We start from the raw sequence: 17,254 nt of genomic DNA on the forward strand, positions 1-17,254 counted from the left end.
TGTAGCCCAAGCTGAGGCATCAGGTTAGGCTAAGTGCTGTACCACATACAGCTGCTGGCCACACACATCATGTGCACAGGTGACCTTGTTAGCTTGGACTTGGCTTTGTCACTGTGCCTGTGGAACCCAGTCTGGTTGAAGCCCACAAGATACCAGCATGCCACAAGAAACTACCATAGGAGTAGTGAGCAGTTAACTGTTCACAAGCAAGGAATTACTAGTAGTTGAGAACAGATGTAATCCATGGCCATATCTCATTTCTGAAGAAAAAGGCACCCAGCTGTGTGTGCAGTTATTTAAACTCTTCTTTTCTAGAAGGTGAAATTACACTTGTGCAGAAGCTTTCAAATGAAGTCCTGAAAAGCATTTACTTAAGGTCTTAAGTTGCTTTCTAACTGAAATCCCTTGCTGATGTGGTTACATCTTCTATCAGATGGCTCATCATGTGCAGTTCCCACAGAAAGAACTGGGAGCTGCTGTTTAGGACCCTTATGTCACCGGAGAAGTGCAAGGTGCTGGAGCTAGAACTGAAATCTGGGGTGGTAACTATCTATTGCTGCCCAGCCTGTTATCAAACAGCATCAGAACCAAGCCATGCTCCTTTTGTTTCAGTGTCAAAAAGACATGTGCCTTTCCCATTTTAATTTCAAACATTCTTGACATGGTAATTTATCAGGATGTCAAGTGTCAAAGCCTCCAAGCAGAAATAAACCACAGAGATGATGGAAAAACAGAAATGGGGGGGGAAGCTCATCAAAGAAGCTGCAAGCTCCAAGTACATGCATCATGTAATCCCTGTCATTTTGCATCTTTCTTTAGCTGTGAAATCTGTTACAGCAACTACTAGTGGTTTCCTCAGATGAAAAGCAATGAATGTAATTTTTAAGTTCCTTGATGAGCTGTCATGAAGATCCATCACAGTCATGAGAAGGGGGCAGAGCAGGGCATAATGGCAAGACACGTGCAGCTGACAAAACATCAACTCTCTGAAGGCATCCTAAAGTGATATACAGCAGGATAAATCTACTGTTCAGATGAAGGCAATCCTCACTGAAATCATATCCTAAACTGGCATGAATCAAAGGTCTACAATGAAATGTCATGTTGTCTTCTAAGTTTGGGAATGAATGTGAGTAAGATTGTCCATTTTCTTTTTTTATTTTCCCTCAGGGGGAAGAAATTAAGCAAATATATGGCAGGCTATAGTACACAGCAATTTTGCTGTTCCCACCATTTTTATGTATCCTAATAATTCTTTCAAATTTTATGTTTTGTGTCTAATATAGCAACGTGTTCCTCCTGCCTGCTGTAACCCCATTTCCCTGCTCTCCCGCAATCTGCAGAGCCTGGGCTAGCCTGGCTCCAGACTGGAAGAGTTCACAGCTCAGAATTTGGCCTGTGAAGTCACTCAGTCCATAATCCCTTAAGCCTTGCATCCCACAGGAGAATTAAGGACAAGGAGGGATGCAGCTGGGCATGTTGGAGAGGAGAGAAACAGCACCAATGGGCAGCTGAGCAAATGGAGGGCATGAAGTATGTGGATAGCTGGTGGGTGCTACTGGGCAGAACTAGTTAATTGGGAGGACTGGCAGAATCCAAAGGGCTAAGCCAGACCTGAAGGGAAGATTAGTATCAGGTGGTAGGAGGGAGGGGAGGTAGGGAGAGCTAGTCAGAGTGAACAGTGGCAGAGGGCAAGGAAGGACTTGGAAGCTGTAACCCAGCTTGGCAAAGTGAGCATGCATTGGGCTAAAAGGTAGAGCTGACAAGAGGGATAGGTAGACTGGTTGGATTTCAGGGTGCTAGCAGAATTCACTCTTCCTCGTGTTCTTGGCAAAGGGCTTTTCTCTATGGCTCTGATACAGAGAAGGCATTCTGCTCCTTTCTCCTAGTTCCATGCACCCTTCTCTCCCTGAACACGTGCTTAGGGAACGGAGGAAGACTAAATACAATATAAGAGGCTTTCTAACTCAACCTTTTTCTTTTTGGGAGGTGGAAATGTTTGAGTTAAGATTTTTGCTCTCTTCAGGCAATACTATGCATATCTTAACTCTAGCTAATGAAAAAAACTATTTATTTAATAGACCTTTAATCATGAGCTCTACTTAAAAATCAATTACATCATGCAACCATTATAGTTAAGCTCTAAATCTCATGTATCTTCCTGTTATCTGAGGATTTTCCTCTGATATAACAGAGATGATTGATATGCTCACCACAGAGTACAAGCCAAGTTTTTTCATCCAGCTGTTCCTGTTTTGGATGCTTACAAAGCAAGTTTTCAAAGTCCTTAGCACCTACTGTGATGTGGTTTGAAAGACCACTTCCTCATTTACATCAGCAGTTAAGGGTTTAGCTGTCTCAGGAACCTGACCGCGCACACCTCAGCGCTGAGATAATTGAAGTTTTGGCCATAAAGCTAGAAAGCATCTTGATTAATTTTAGTCCAGTTGCCCTAAGGCACAAAGAACCACAGATAAATGATGGTGCAGTCCTTGGAGGACAGGTTTTTTTGTTGCTCTCTGAGCCTGCTAAGGCTCCACACCATTTTCATGTGTTCAGCTTCTCTGCTGTGACTTACACTGTGGGTGCAAACCACATGCATATTGCGGTGCACGTCGTTTGCAGCACCCACAGAAAAGTGTCAAGCAGGTGAGTGTGCAGCTAAGTGAGGCTGGACACAGTTGTGATTTGGATGGCAGGGGGACAAGGAGAGAAGGGCTGCAAACTAGTGCAGTATTTCCCACATTAGAGTTGCCTGCCTCTACCTGATGTGCAGTTAGCAAAAAAGAAACATCAAGGAAAGGTCAACAGCTGCTCAGAGCACTTTCAGGTCAGACATACACTTGAGGTTGCTAGCAGTATAACGGAAGGCAGCTGAAGAGGTCATGCTTCTATTTACCATCTCACGGTGACAAGCTCTGGCATTTTAACTGGGTGCTACTCACAGCACACATTTTCAGTACCTAATACAATATAAATTATCCTAACTCAGTCACTTCCAGAGACCTTAGGCAAACACATTGTATCAGGCTAGACAGCAATAGTACAAATAAACTCAGATGTCACTGGAAAGCTCTCCTGTGCTCATAGCATTATCCATAAAAAAAAAAAAAAACAAACAAAAACAAACCACACCAGGAAAGCTGTTATATGTGGATAATACTAATCAGAAAACAAGTGTTGGCTTAGTCTGCTGAAGAAGTGCTTCCATTAACAGTACTAGTCTTAATTTACTTTCAATTATTGTCTGAATGCTACTGTCTTTTTACTGTAACTCTAGTTGCGTGTCCTTGTTTACGTGATCTGCAGACATTTCTCATCTAGAAGTCCTGTAGTAGCCTACCATAAATGATAGTAAACAAGTAAGTTTACTATCACAATCCAACAGAAAATCCTACTGGTTTGGGCTCCAGTAAAGCAGGATTTCATTAAATTTAATTTCATGTTGCTCTCTTCAACGTTTGAAAATTCTCTTCAAGTTCCTACAGACTATTCCATCCCTGTGGTTATTTGGTGATAGCCATGTGCCTTTGCTCTGCAGTTTAAAATCAATGAGGCAAATACGATGTGGCTTTTCTGTTTTAACCCCGTATGGAACCAAGGCAATCTCATTAAGGGTGCTGGGTACTCACAGCCTGTGATTTGGAAGGAATACTAAACAATTTTCATCCAAAGCTTAAGACAGGAGCTGTGCTTGTGGATCTGAGAACTGTCTAGCTAACTGAATACATGCCTCTCTCAGGATGTTCTGTGTTTTCCCCAAGACTACAGCATTGCCCCTCCCTGACACACAGCTTGTGGTGCATATGAGAGTAACAACTCGGTCAAGATCTTTTCTTTGAGCCCTGTGTCATTCCATTTTGGGTTGTATCATTTCATATCTTTCTGCTGAACAAGTCTAGGATTCGCTGTGGCCAGAACAATTACTCTTTCTAGGTGTAGCAGATGTGACACCTTCTTTGAGGTGCGTTGCTGGCACGTACCCTGAGCTGCAATACAGGTAGGAGGTCAGCAGTATCAAATACCATTTGCAGAAAAAGTGTTTAATGTTTGGCCAAAGTCAAGTGAAGATTGCTGTCCTTGCCTTGATTTCTTTTGGCCTGCTAGACCGGACACTAACCACCTTCTCCATCACTGTTTTAAGGACTTCTGACCCTCAGAAACAAAAAACAGTTAGAACAAGCGTGCCTATTATAATCATACCAAGAATAAGGGAAGGGCAAACTAGAAAGTTTTTTCCAAGAGCTGAAGGGGTAAGTGGCCATGATAGGAAAAATTAACCCCGATGGAACTCAAACTTAGCCCTTGGAACAATGACCAAGGAGGGATGGCACGGTCACACCTACGGGAGGAAAGGAAAGATGTGCCACGGCGTTTCGGGGCACCTTCTCGGCTATGTCCCGCTCTGAACCAGCCTGGCCCGGCGAGCAACAGATCGTCGGCACGGGTGGGATTCATCCCAACTTGCTTGGCCGCCGTGGCACGACGCCTGTCGTTGGCACGATGGTCGGCGGTTCCCTTCGGGGTTAAACCCCTCACGCTCCTCCTCTTCCTCTTCGCTCTCAGCCCCCGCTTGCCGGGGTGGTCCCGCAGACCCGGCCCGGGGCAGAGCCCGCCCTCCATAATCCATGCGCGGGCGGCACCACCAGCACCGCCGCCGCAGCGCTCTGAGGCGGCAGGCGGAGCGGCGCGAGCCGTACCGTGCCCTGCCGTCTCCGTCTCGCTTTTTCCGCTTGGCCGGTGAGCGGTGTCGAGCGAAGGGAGGGAGGTGAGGACGGGTCGCCCTGCCCGAGGCGGGACCGGGAGAGGCAGCAGGTGGGGGTGGGGCTCCTTTGCCTTCCCTGGCTGCTCCCGCTGCGGGCAGCAGAAGGTCCTGGCCGGGAGAGTGCGGCTGCGGGGGAGGAGAGGTGTCGGCGGGCGGGAGCTCGCTGTAGAAAGCCGCGTGAGAGAAGACAGGTGACCGTCGAGGTCGACGGCGCCCTGAGGGAGTGGGGCTGCCTGTGGGGAGGGCCCGGTGGAGGTCCTTGGGGAGCTCAGCGAGGGCTGGGAGAGCGACCCATGGGATGGAAGCGCTGAGCGGGGAGCCATGGCGAGGGTGAGGCGAGGGCAGAGGGACAAGTCTGTGCTGGGGGAGTCGAGGAGGCGAGCTCGCAGGCGGGGGCGGCTCTGCGGGGGGGACGCGTTTGGCCAGGGGGAAGGGGCTGCGGCACGGCTGGGCGGGTGTGTGGCGGCCCGCGCCGAGCGCGGTCTGATGCGCTCGCTGAGAGAGCGGGGCGGCGCGCGCCCGCCCGCCCGCCCGCCGCTGAGGGTAGCGGGTTTCCACCCCGGCGGTCCGTGTGTGGCGGGGACGGCTGAGGCGGAGTCGGCTGTGCACCTCCGGCTGACGAATAACAGAGTGGCGGGAGCAGGTTGGGGACAATCATGGGCGTCTCCGGGGAGAGGGGGAAGAAGGTTCCCGCTGAGGGCACCTGCCTGGGGCGAGGAGTGGGGAAGCGGGCGGTGGGGCCTCAGCAGCGCTGAGGAGGCGGCGGAGGGGAACGGGGACACCGTGCTGGCCTCGAAATCCGCTCGTCAGGGGCGGAGACAGGGAGGCAAAACCCTGCCTCGGCTCTGCGGTGAAAGCGGGGATGTGAGGAGGCAAGGGGCCCGTCCGCTCCCGCTGTGGGTCCCTGCTCGGTACGGCAGCCCGCTGTGGCGAATGCCGCCTCAGAGGGGAGTTAGTTGAGGTGGTGCTGCTGGCGGCTTACGGCTCCATGTGTACCTGGGCAGATCCCGCCAGCCCACCCCCAAGTGGCCAGACCTTATCCTCGGCTGGGGTGAGCTCTGCCGTAAACTGGGGACTTCATCCGAGAGCAGAGGAGAAAGGGAAGTTGTGGTAGTCCCCGTGTGCTCTGCCGCCTTCTGCTCACATAAACGCAGGCGAGCAACTGAAGAAACTACCACATCGGTCGGTTTTCCAGTAGAGGCAGAGCTGCGGTACCCGTGCTAATATGCAGTTTGCAGATCAAGGACTGAGTGGCATGGTAGAGGAAGAGATCTCTACATTTTTAATAATTTGAAGGAGGATGAAGAGGTGATTCATACATGAGGTCTGTCGTCACAGTGTCTTGGTACTGGGACACGTACTCAGTCCTCCCATTTGCCAAAACTCTGCCAGTTTATGAGCTGGCTTTACTGTGTTTTAGATTTTATATTTGATGGTGTTCTCACAGGGAATATTCTCAATACTAGGGTAAGTGCCTCACTTGATTTTAAGTTAAACGTTTCTTGTTGTAGTTTAGTTAGTGAAAGATATTTAAATGCTTAGGCAGTCAGATAAAAATCAGACCTCACTTGGAAGTGAAGGAGGATGCCTCACTTGGAATTTTTACAGGTCTGTTTCTGTTGTTTGTAAACGACTAAGACTTGTAAAATAGCACATTTTTTTGTCTCTCTCTGTGTGCTGCTAGTTATTTATTTTCACATAAGTAGCTACTCGGAGTGACCTGAGTTCGGAATATTCAGTTTTCCTGATCTGAGCACGCACTTGTTTGGAGCGTATAGCAAGCATGTCAGATGCATACTAAGACCACCTTGTGTGGCAGATTCTGTTTTTCAAGTGCTGCCAGATTCTGTTCTGCAGTCTGTGCTGCTTATTAGGTTTGCTTGCTCTATTATGTCTTTCAAATGGGGAAGCAGTACTGTGGAGTTTGTTTAATGCATGCTTAAGAGTTCTAATCTACCTGTGACTCTCTGGCTTGTGGCTGTTTCAATTGATTTAATTCTTCTGGTGGTTACTCTCACTTAAGGGACTTAGATTTTCAAGTGACTAAATGTAACAAACATAGCCAGATCCTTTCTGTTGGCTTTCTATGGACAGCGACATCTTCCATCATCCCATTGTGGTTTACCACCAGCAGGCTCCCACATTGACCTTTAGCAGTCTAGCCTCTGGTTGTCTGAATTTCGGTTCGCAAGGTGCATCATTGCATCGCTGCAATGCAGCGTGTTTGCATGGATTCCAGTGTTAAAACAGAGGGAGGCCAGTCCTGTTGAAACAAAAGAGCTGGATGTCCTGCTGTTTTTAAGCTCTTGTACTTAGAGTTGATGTATCATGGATGCAGTTGCTGAACTTTTGTCTCTTGCACTGTCTCCTCTTCTCCTTCTTAAACTTACAGTGGACTTACTGAAGCTTTGTTGGTTTTGGAAAAAATACAGTATTTTTAACAACAGGTCACCTCTGTTGGAGATAATACTGATAATACTGCAGTATGCTTGGTAGAAGGGAGATGGAGTTCTCCACAGATAGTGTTTAAATCCCAGGAATTATGCTTAGTGATGTGTATGTGTAGAATATTGGTGACAACCACAGAATAAAAAGCAAATTCTCCAGTCTTTCAGAGGTGGACACTTGCAAACCACACAGAAAATAAATAAAACATGCTCAATATTGTGTATCTTATTAAGTAATTATCAGGGGTTATATTTCGGTGTGTGTGTTTTAATCAAAATATAGTAATGAAACTGGTGTCTTACTTGATAATTAATATAAGCATTTCAAAGGTTCACTCACACTGCTTCTTTTCCTTGACTGTTTACTTGAACTTGGGGAGAGCTGTACTGACAGTTACTGTAGCTCACTGACTGCAGTGGTGCCATGCTGTTTCTGAGGAAATGAGATGACCACCTGCTGCCACGAAGAGTACCATAAACTGCTTTGTAGTTCTTTAAAAGTGTCACTTGTATGTATGTCATTCTTGAAGTTCTCACGGTTACAATTTTCATGGATAGATCTGTCTTCTTGAATGCTGTTTGTCTGGCATGTTTAACTAGTTATATTCTCCCAGTTAAGTTTCTGGAAAATATCAAGGTAAGGACAGCTCCTGGGAACTTTTTAGATCTTGAGTCATTTTCAGGTAGGGAAAAAAAAAAAAAAGACACAGAAAAATATATTTTAGGCCATAGAAAACTAGTTTTAAGATAAAAAGATGTAGCAGGGAAAAGAATGTTTTGGAACTGGGCTTCTTTTTTTCCCCCTTCCTCTTTCATTATTCTTTAACAAAATATTTTTTTCCAGGTAGGAAAGTAGTCATGGCTTGATATAGTCTAAGTTCTTATGTTCCTGTGATGAGCATTGTGTTTCACAGTGGTTGCTAACGTTGCTCTTTGGAATAAGGCTTGAGTAATTCTGCTGTTCATAGCATTATTACTGTTGGTCCTGCTTGGTGTTCTCTAGCCATAAGGAGAAAACAAAGAATTGAGTTTTTCTTCTTAACTCAGTTAGATGTTAAGGAAACAGAACTCTTTCTCATTCTTTGATCTGGTCTTGTATTCCTTTGTTCCCTATTTTTCTTGATCTGTCTTCTGAATGCAGCACAGCTTACTAAACAAACCTGCGACATGGTTTCTGGCAACTGGTGTTCAGAAAGGTAGCTTGTGTATTGCCAGAGACCATAAAGCATGGGAGAGGCTCAAGTCTTACTACTGAATTTTAAGTCTTTTGTCTTAAATGTCTTTTTGACTTGGAAGCACTTTGGAATTTAAGTTGTTGGTGTAGGATTGGGTTGCTCTTAGCCTTATTTGCCTGCTCTTCTTGCAAGTGAACACCAAAGTGGAGATTAAAAACATTACTATTGGGTAGTGCTGCCTGAAAAAGTGACAGAAGCACAGCTAGGCCAAGCAGAGGCTGTTTGTGCTGGGTGCCCCCCAGTTCAAGTGGACAACTTGTGAGCAGCGTTCCTTTGTATCTTCTCCAGTGACACTTTGGTAAACCTCCACATTTCAAAGATAAGTCAGTGTGGTGATTGCTGGTGTGCTCAAAAAGTGTATCACTTATGAAGTTAGAAAGGAACAGAAGTTACAGAAGGTGGTTTTTGGTTTTGTTTTTTTCATTTTGCTTGGATTTGTTTTTTTTTCTCAATGGAGTAGTCTTGCCTCGCTCCAGATAGATTATGTGATCAGCTGCTTTATTTACCTGGGGGAGGCTCTGTTTATGTTTCTTAAGTGGTGATTGATTGAACTTCTGTGATTTTTGTGGATGTAGAACCTTCTTAAACAGGTGTAAGCGTCCAAAACTATCTCAATGCCATTCTGCTCTAGCAAGCTGTGAATAAAAATTGTTCACTTCTGGTTCTGAAGGAGAGCCTTGAGACGGTTTGTGTTAATAGGAGGTAATTACTGACACCCTTTTGTCACCTGTCAGGAGAGTGAAGTTTTGTTGTTTTTTAGTTTAACTCCTCAGTGATGAATGATTTCTTTTCAGAATCTTGGAGGACAATTAGGAGTAGCTGGCATCTAGAAGGTTTTACTGGAAGGCTGAGATTCAAGAAGCTACAGGATATAACTTGTAATAATTGCCATCAACTACAGTACCATCAGGTGGCTGATTAAACACATTGTGTAACTGTTGTGACATGACCTACTGTATGCAGTCAAAACCGCAATTCAAACATTGTTTCCTTAGTTTTGTTTCCCTTGGAGCTGTCCCAATGCTCTGCTTTGTTTGGTTTTGAAAACTCACTGACCTGGAACTATGCATAATTGTGTATTTTTTTTCTCCTCCCTCTTCCAAGTAGAGTGTATGTAGTAGACCACATTATTCACAGACTCCAATCTTCCTTATTTCCTTTTCTGTCGTATACTTCACTTGCTTTTACACCTATAGATCAGTTTCCACAGAATGATTTCAGGTTATTTTCACTTTCCCATCTGCTTACATACACGGTAATGAGCTCTTTCTTGTTTTCACCAGAGATGGTGCGCTGAGTCACTTCACTGAGAGGCTTCTGTACCACTCCAAAGCAAGAATACATTGAAGAATAAAACGTGTGAGGGCACACCAGCGTTTTCCTGGCTAGAAAGCCAACCCTCGAGTGAAAGTATTGAAGATTCTAGTCTTGGTGGAACCAATATCTCTACCTCCAGTTTTATGAATACTGCTAGCCATGGCTGTGGAACTCTGTTTGCTGTTGCTGCTGTTTTGTGGAAGTACTATTTCAGAGGTACAGCCCATATACAAACCGCCTCCTGGGACTTTGGATTTTGGATTTGTACCGACCAAAATGTATGATACAGGTGCATACCATGAACCTGGGCCAATAGGGATTCTGTTTAAAATAGTACATGCATTCCTCTACTTAGTGCAGCCAAATGCTTTTCCTCAAGGTAAGCAGATAAACTTTTTTTTTTAATGAACTTTTGTTGTTGATGTGTTTCACCCTGTTGTAGATACCAAAACCATATTTTGAAAGTAAATTATATGAAAGACTTTGCTAGTAGCATGTATTATGTCCTGGAAATACATGCAGTTTAATTAAAAACCAGCATTTTTCTGCTAAATGTAGTTGAGGGAAGGTTGTTAATGAAAGTGAAATGTTGAAATTTCACAGAACTTTGCTTATGTATCTCAGAGTTGCTGGTTATGCATTTGAGGCTTTTTTATTCACTGAAACTTCCTGTGTACACTTTGTAGCATGAGGTAGGAGTAAAGCATAAACTGCTTTGTATTAAATACTCCATACTAGACTGCTCTGAGATTGACATATTATGATGCACAGTCAGATATTAAAGGATTTAGAAATGGAAACTTAGCAACTCAAAGTAAATTCAATTTATCTTAATATCTGTGCGTCCACAGCCATGTGTGACTTCTTGTTCCATTGTAAGCCATCAGGAATCGAAGCTGCATTTCTTTTATTGAGATTATTTTTTTCCTACGAAATTGTCCCTTCTGAAGGAAAAGTTAAGATATCAGTGTATGCTTATTGAGATTGCTTTGATGAAAGGGTGCTTTAGAAACTCCATTTGTGGATGTGGTAGTTGTATCAGTTCTCCAACATGTGTTCTGCTTGTCTTCTGAGCAGGTCTTAAACAAGGTGTGTTGAGGGTGATTACTTGAAGCTGACTAACATTACCTTTTGGAGGAACTGTTTCTAGATAGCTCTGCTTTTGTGGCCTCTTTACTTTCATTAAATACACAGGTGTACTTTTTGCATCTCTGCCAGACTTGCTATGTTAGGATTGTCATCTGCTTTCAACTCCTAGAAACGTTCCTTCATTCTGTCTAGAGCCTTGCTTAAATGTTTGGTAGAAACTTGATTTCACTGAGGTGTTTACTGTGTCTGTATATTAACAGGAATTGGGTTACAACCTTATGTCAGATTTCATATGATGTGTCCTAAGCATGTAAATAATTGAGTATAGAATTAATGATCAAGATTATTGACCTGTGGAGCTGCTTGTAGTGAGTTCTGTGTCATGCAGGTGTTGTGAATTGCAGCATAGAGATCTATAAGTAAATAACTTTTTCTTACCTTCCAAGCTTTGAACATCTTGTACCTCTTCTTCCTTCCTCGCAGACACTTTTTGCCAAATCAGTAATATTTAGCAACCTGGCTTTGATTACTTGCAGTAGGTCCAGTCATTTTCCCATGCCCCCACGTCCCTCACTGCAAAATACAGATTTGACGGATCATGTTGGTTTGACTCATACCATTTAATTGCTTAATCCCCATAATCTCTTTTGCCATATGCTGTTCTATTTTCACGTTCAGTGTATTAATGGTGTAGTTACATATTTTAAATGGTTTGGTTTTTTTTTTTTTTTTTTTTTTTTTTTTTTTTTTGTTTTTTTTTAAGATTTAAACTGCCAACTTGCAATAGAGTTAATTCTGATTCAGAGATCAAAATAAATATAATCACAACTGGACACAGAAAGCAAGCCTTTTGATGTTTCTAACTCAAAACTCTGTCATGCTGATTGTGTTAGTGCTTCAGAAGAGTTAGCTCCAGGTTGATGCCCAAGTGTACCACATACAGCTGCAACATAGAGAAGTGTGCTTCAGGCATAGGACTTATCAAAGATCTATATGATTGATGCCCTTGGTAGTCTTATTTTTTCCCAGTGCTTGTAAGTACTTGGTCTTTGCTTTTTCAATCTACTGTTAGTATTCTTAGCTGGGAGAAAGAAAAGTGACAAGATTGTCTAATTGTATGTAGGTATTCCTGCCTTTGAAAGTTATGTCTGAGCTTTCAGTAGCACTCTGATGGAGGTGAATATAGTACAGTTATAAATCCTTCAGTCCCAAGTATGTTTTATAGGGAGAAAGCTAGTGTGAGCTTTATACTGGTAGGATAAAGCATAAGATGAAGTACATCAGTCTTTGGGAAATGTTCTTAAGGTATTTGCATGCTGCAAAGCCTGAACATTTATCTTCATTTTCTTACAGGTTCCTTAAAAGTTGAAAGGGGTTGCTTTATTTAAATGAGAAAAAATCAGTTAAGGAATATTTTGTGAGGGTTTTTTGAGTTAAATATCAGTGAGTAATTATTTACTTCTAATTTTGCTCATACTATCTGGTTTGTGGCCATTGAACTTAATCAAAATTTAGATTTAATAGGTAAGTTATTAATGGGATTGAATATAGTGCTCATGTAAAAAGCACAGCAGCAGAACCAGGGCAAGGAACTGTAACTCCTTTAAGGTATTTTTTAAATTGCTAAGTCTTGAAGACTAGCACTGTGCTCCTGAGATATGGCAAGAAACTAGTTCAAAGAAGTGACCTAGGATATCTGATTGCAATGCTTCAGTGAGTGTAAATAGATTCTGCTTTCATCTTCACTGGTCAGATACTTCTGTCTTCACCTAGATGAGGTACTGGTGTAAAGAGGAGTGAATTTCCTCTCTATTATTCCATAAACTGTTATGCAGGGAAGCAGCTTCCACTTCGAGTTAATGATACACTGAGGTGCAAAAGACTGTTTGGTCACTGGTTTGCTGTCTGAAGCTTGATAGGTCACTTGAATCTTGTGCCTTGGTTTCTTAATTTCTAAAATACAGATGATGGTGCTGCTACTCTTTATGTTGAGACACAGGTAGAATGAAGGTAATTGTTCTTTGCTGTTAGTAGCGCCACTTAAATAGGTGATAGGCAAATCCCAAGTTGTTTCACTCAGCTGAGAAGACATTAGCAAAATGTTCTCAGTTTTTCTCATTATTAAGTCATTTCATGGTTATGATGTGGTGTATATCACTTGCGCTGGAGGCCTTCAGATGTGAACTTGGTGTAGACAGGGCATGGTCAGAATGATCCTCTCACTGCTGTATCTTATCATGGTTTTGTCTTTGTTCCCATGGAAACGACTTATTAGTTGCACTAAGACTATGTTAATCTGAGATTCTACTTGCCAGCAGGATGTGCACAGCAAATCTTCTTCGCAGCTTGTATCTTGTAAGGAAAACATGAAGAGTTCACAAAGAAAGTCTGGAAATAAAGCTCCTGCTCCTACCTTTAGGTGAAATAAGACAAAGTTACAGGCCTCTTTACCTCCTTCTACTGTACCTGAAGGTACTGCAGGACAACCGTGCCTCTTAATTTACAACTGCTTCATTCCAGCTTCTGCATTCTCATTTTGGATGACCTTGTTTCCACTGAATGCAGGTACTTCCTAGGCAAAACATAGCCTGAAGAGTAAAATGTGCTATTTACCTGTGGGGAACAAGAACAAGCTGTTTTTTAAACCTGGTCTGTACCACTCAGCTCTTTCTGTTTGTGGAGTCTCACTTGTTGAACAGTTTAAGCCTAAGACTGAGGATCAAAAATTAACTGTTTTAACGCAAAGTCCTGTGTCTTACCCCTTTTGGTCTTCCTGATCTCACCATGTCAACCTTTAAAGCAGCTTCAAACTGGAGAGTTCAGCATTTAAACTTGTGTTCCCTGACTCTGCAATTAATGTCTCATGTGAGTGTACTCAGCAATTAAAACACTTTAACATTAACAAAAATAAAAATCACATAATTGGGCAGAAAAATAAAGAATGTATCTGTAGCTGGAGTAGAAAATGCACGTGTAAGTAGGGTTGTTGAGCTCCTAGGATATTGATTTTATTTTTTAAATTTAAAAAAAAGAATCAGCTGTGTTAGATGTGAGGTTCTAAGGCAAGCAATCAAAACTCACTTTATTGCTCCCTCAGTTAAACTCAGTAAGTCAGATTTTTTTTTTTTTTTAAATTACAACTTCTTTGCCTTTTGGAATGTCTTACTTCTTGGCTGCCCACTTCTGTTTGCTTCCTCTTAAGTAACCTTCCACAGCTCCTCTTAAAAAAAAAAAGGCATGCATCTGGATGTTGCAGCATTGTAGCTGAACTCAGTTTTGTGCAGCTGGTAATGCCCTTTTGTGTTTAGGCTTTAGACCTTCCTAGTAACATTGGGCATGTATGCACTGAAATATGTTCAAAGGGCTGTACTCTGGCTCTGACTCACCTGCAGAGGCTGCAGTCCAGCAATATAAGATACTGCTCAAGGTCTTGAAACAATTGTGACCTTTTATGAAAACCGAAATTACAATATCTCTTTTCCAGTTATGTGAATTCTCATTTTGAGCATGAAACTGCCCTGATGTGACAGACTGCTTTTTTTTGAGCTAGTGTTTGACAGCTAAACCCCTGTGCAGGTGGATTGATTTTTCTTGAAGCTTGCATCCTGGAGCTGGGTTGGGAGCACGGGTATAACTGCTGGTGCAGGAGCTGAAAAGGAGGGGAAGAAGACCAAGACATGGCCTTTAGTAAGTTAGCTGTTGGACTGGCTAAACTGTTGTGAAATGACAATTTCTGTAAGCCGTAGCGTCAGTGCCTTTACCACATCCTTGTGACTGGCTTCTTTCTAGCACTGTGACTAGAGCTGTGGTGTGAATCTAGTGTAGTAGCTGAAGTGTGTATATGAAAAATGCAGGTTTCAGTGACAAAGGTTATATATAGCAAGTAGTGGTGGTGTCATTTAGGCAGAACTGGGACAAAGAGGATGACTTGCAGTGCTCCTTTATTTGGTAATATGCTGTATAGTTTGAAAGAAATTTCTTGTGTCTTAATGTTGGAAATACTGGGGAAGATGGAGCAGCAGGAAGATACAGGATGGACTAGGCTTTTTTCTCTGCCCATTCATATACATTTAAAGAAGTAGTGTGTCAAGAAATCATGCTGGAAAGTTAAGAGATGCTGCTCTTGATGACTTACTCATGTAAATAAGGAACAGTCTGAGAACAGTTCTGAAGCAGATTTAAGGCCTGCTTTTCTTATTTAGGCTTCAAAAGAGTAATTCCTTTTCTTCTGAACTGCTCCAAATGACAGACTAACAGATTGCTTGTGGAAAGGATTTTTTGTGGACAGGGAGGAGACAGAAGTTTTAGGAAGGAGGAGAAACTTAAACAGATTTATCTACTAGAGGCTACTGCAGCAAATTACAGTTGTGGACATTAATGCTGCCGTGATGTCTTCCTGCCTACTTCTGTTGGATTGCATAAACAAGGAATCTCTTCTGCAGACATTTATGTAGAAAATATGCAAGTCATTTTTTAATCAGTACCTGATTATCTCAAACTATACACATGTCTGGAATCCTTTCTCTACAGTATCTGTAATACTCACCCTGATCTGGCTTACTACTACCTGCCAGCTGCACTGGAGGGAAAACACATGCTGTGGCAGCAATTGGAAAATGACAATCCAGCTTCACAACTGTTTGTACACAAGGGAGAAACCAATAAAAACTCGACCTCAAGCAGAAGTTGCGGGAGTTTGGTTAGTTTGTGGGGAAGGTGTTCAGAAGTGCCTACCACAGATGACTGTGGTCATAGGCTGGAAGGCAGTTCAAACAGTGGTACCTCTTGGAGGCTAGACTAGAGTGATAAATAAAATAGGCCTACAGTTGTGTGGTACTGAGACTTGGCTCATGTTTCCCAAGCCTAAACTGCTTTCTACCCCTTCCAAATTAGACAGCTGTGCCTGTCCTCTCTGCTGGGAATGTTTCCTGGCAAGTGGATTGGGCACTTTCTGAGCAAGGTATGAGCTGTCTGAGGAAATCTGAAAGTTGCAGTGGCAACTACTCTACTGTCCTTCCTTCACCTCCATTTTAATTTTCAGGTGCTTACCTATGCACATGATGTTGAACCCATTGCTCTTCTCTAACTCATAGTGGATGGAACTGTTGGGAAGAGGGACAAAGGACGTCACCGAACTTACCTGGAATAATGTTTTCATAAGCTTCTAAGGGACCTCTCATTTTCCTCATTGTGGCTATTAGAAGCATTTGAGTTAATAATGTGAGGATGCATAGATACTGTCTGTTGTTGGGTAAACAGTCACATGACTTGCCACCTCTCTTTTATTTTTTGTTACAGGCCATCATAATTAGGTGACATTAGCACTCTATTTTTGTCTGACAATTTGCTTATGTTGCCATTTACAGAGCAACAACCTCCTGGGTCGTGTTAAATTATGGCTTTTTTTAAAGTAATAAGATTTTGATAGATCTTTGCAATAAATCTTTTTCCATAATGTTCATAGTCAATGTTTAATTACATTGATAAATATTTTCATTTTTTCCTTCCTTTTGTACTTTTTTTTCCCCCACTTCCCATATTTTTCTCCCCTCTCTGGAAAAACAAAGATAGTTCTGAGGTGTCCTAGTGAAGCTGCCAGAGTGCCAGTCACTGAGGTAATTAAAAGCTGGTACCAGCAGGGCTCCAGCATGTCATTCCCAATTATCTGAGTTTGTGTTTACAGTAATTTGAGTTATGTGATGTAAGAGAGGATTTTTCCTCAGTTTACAGCAACTTCTCAGGAAAGGAGTACAAAAAAAGGGCAATGCTTATGTATTCTAAATGTTTACTACTTTGATCAGTTACTTGTCTAGCTTATCTACACAACTCATGCTGTAAAGAAGTTGCTCAGTCTCTGCAGCATGCTAAACCAGACAAGCATACACAGTACACCAAGCTAAATCTTTGCCCATAATCTCTTGTAAATCCTCACCAGATGGTGGCCTAGGGAGAACTTTAGGTAACTGCTGGAAAGTGGCAAAAAATAGCTGCTATGGCACAAACATTGTGCTGCAGAAGTTTTGTTGCCTTCAGAAAATGGGAGAATGCAGTTTGTGTGTGGAATACATCTTCAAAGCTTTCTACTTGATTTTGTGTCTGCGTGATGTATGCAAATTTATTGCAGCCTCCTAAGCAAAGATTTTTCTAAAGGCTTCTCTCTTTTTGTTCTTTTTCCAAAACTTCAGCAAGAACAGAACTTTCTTTGTACTAAAGAACAACTAGAAAGGCCCTGCAAAGGTTATTTTCAGAAAAGAAATCTTTCGTTCTAGGTGTCCTGTAACAGTCAGTAGTGTGACAATTTCTTTTTTGTCTTTAAACCTTTTCCTGACCAGGCTCTTTAATGTTTTCTGTGCGTGTTGGTGGAAAGCAGAATGTGCCTAAACAGAAAATGTGACTGTGCT

The 17,254-nt window shown here is 42.7% G+C and overlaps 1 protein-coding gene across 13 annotated transcripts in view; it reads left to right on the forward strand.

Annotated features, from left to right (window-relative positions):
* Window positions 1-4,458: 4,458 nt before the first annotated feature.
* PROM1 (prominin 1) overlaps window positions 4,459-17,254 on the forward strand; it is a 64,950-nt gene continuing 52,154 nt past the window's right edge. For 4 of the 13 annotated variants that reach the window (XR_010304021.1, XM_064151390.1, XM_064151397.1 and 1 more), the window contains exons 1-2: window positions 5,009-5,095; window positions 9,731-10,143. Coding sequence is in view for 12 of the 13 variants with exons in the window: in XM_064151390.1 (XP_064007460.1) it covers window positions 9,924-10,143 (220 nt within the window). In the remaining variant the exon portion in view is untranslated. Of the gene's footprint in view, window positions 4,769-4,862; window positions 4,957-5,008; window positions 5,096-5,795; window positions 5,817-9,252; window positions 9,358-9,730; window positions 10,144-17,254 lie in introns of those variants that run through there. The other 9 variants (XM_064151400.1, XM_064151396.1, XM_064151398.1 and 6 more) reach the window with 6 other exon arrangements.

The sequence above is a fragment of the Pogoniulus pusillus genome, chromosome 11, assembly GCF_015220805.1.
Source record: "Pogoniulus pusillus isolate bPogPus1 chromosome 11, bPogPus1.pri, whole genome shotgun sequence".
NCBI lineage: Eukaryota > Metazoa > Chordata > Aves > Piciformes > Lybiidae > Pogoniulus > Pogoniulus pusillus.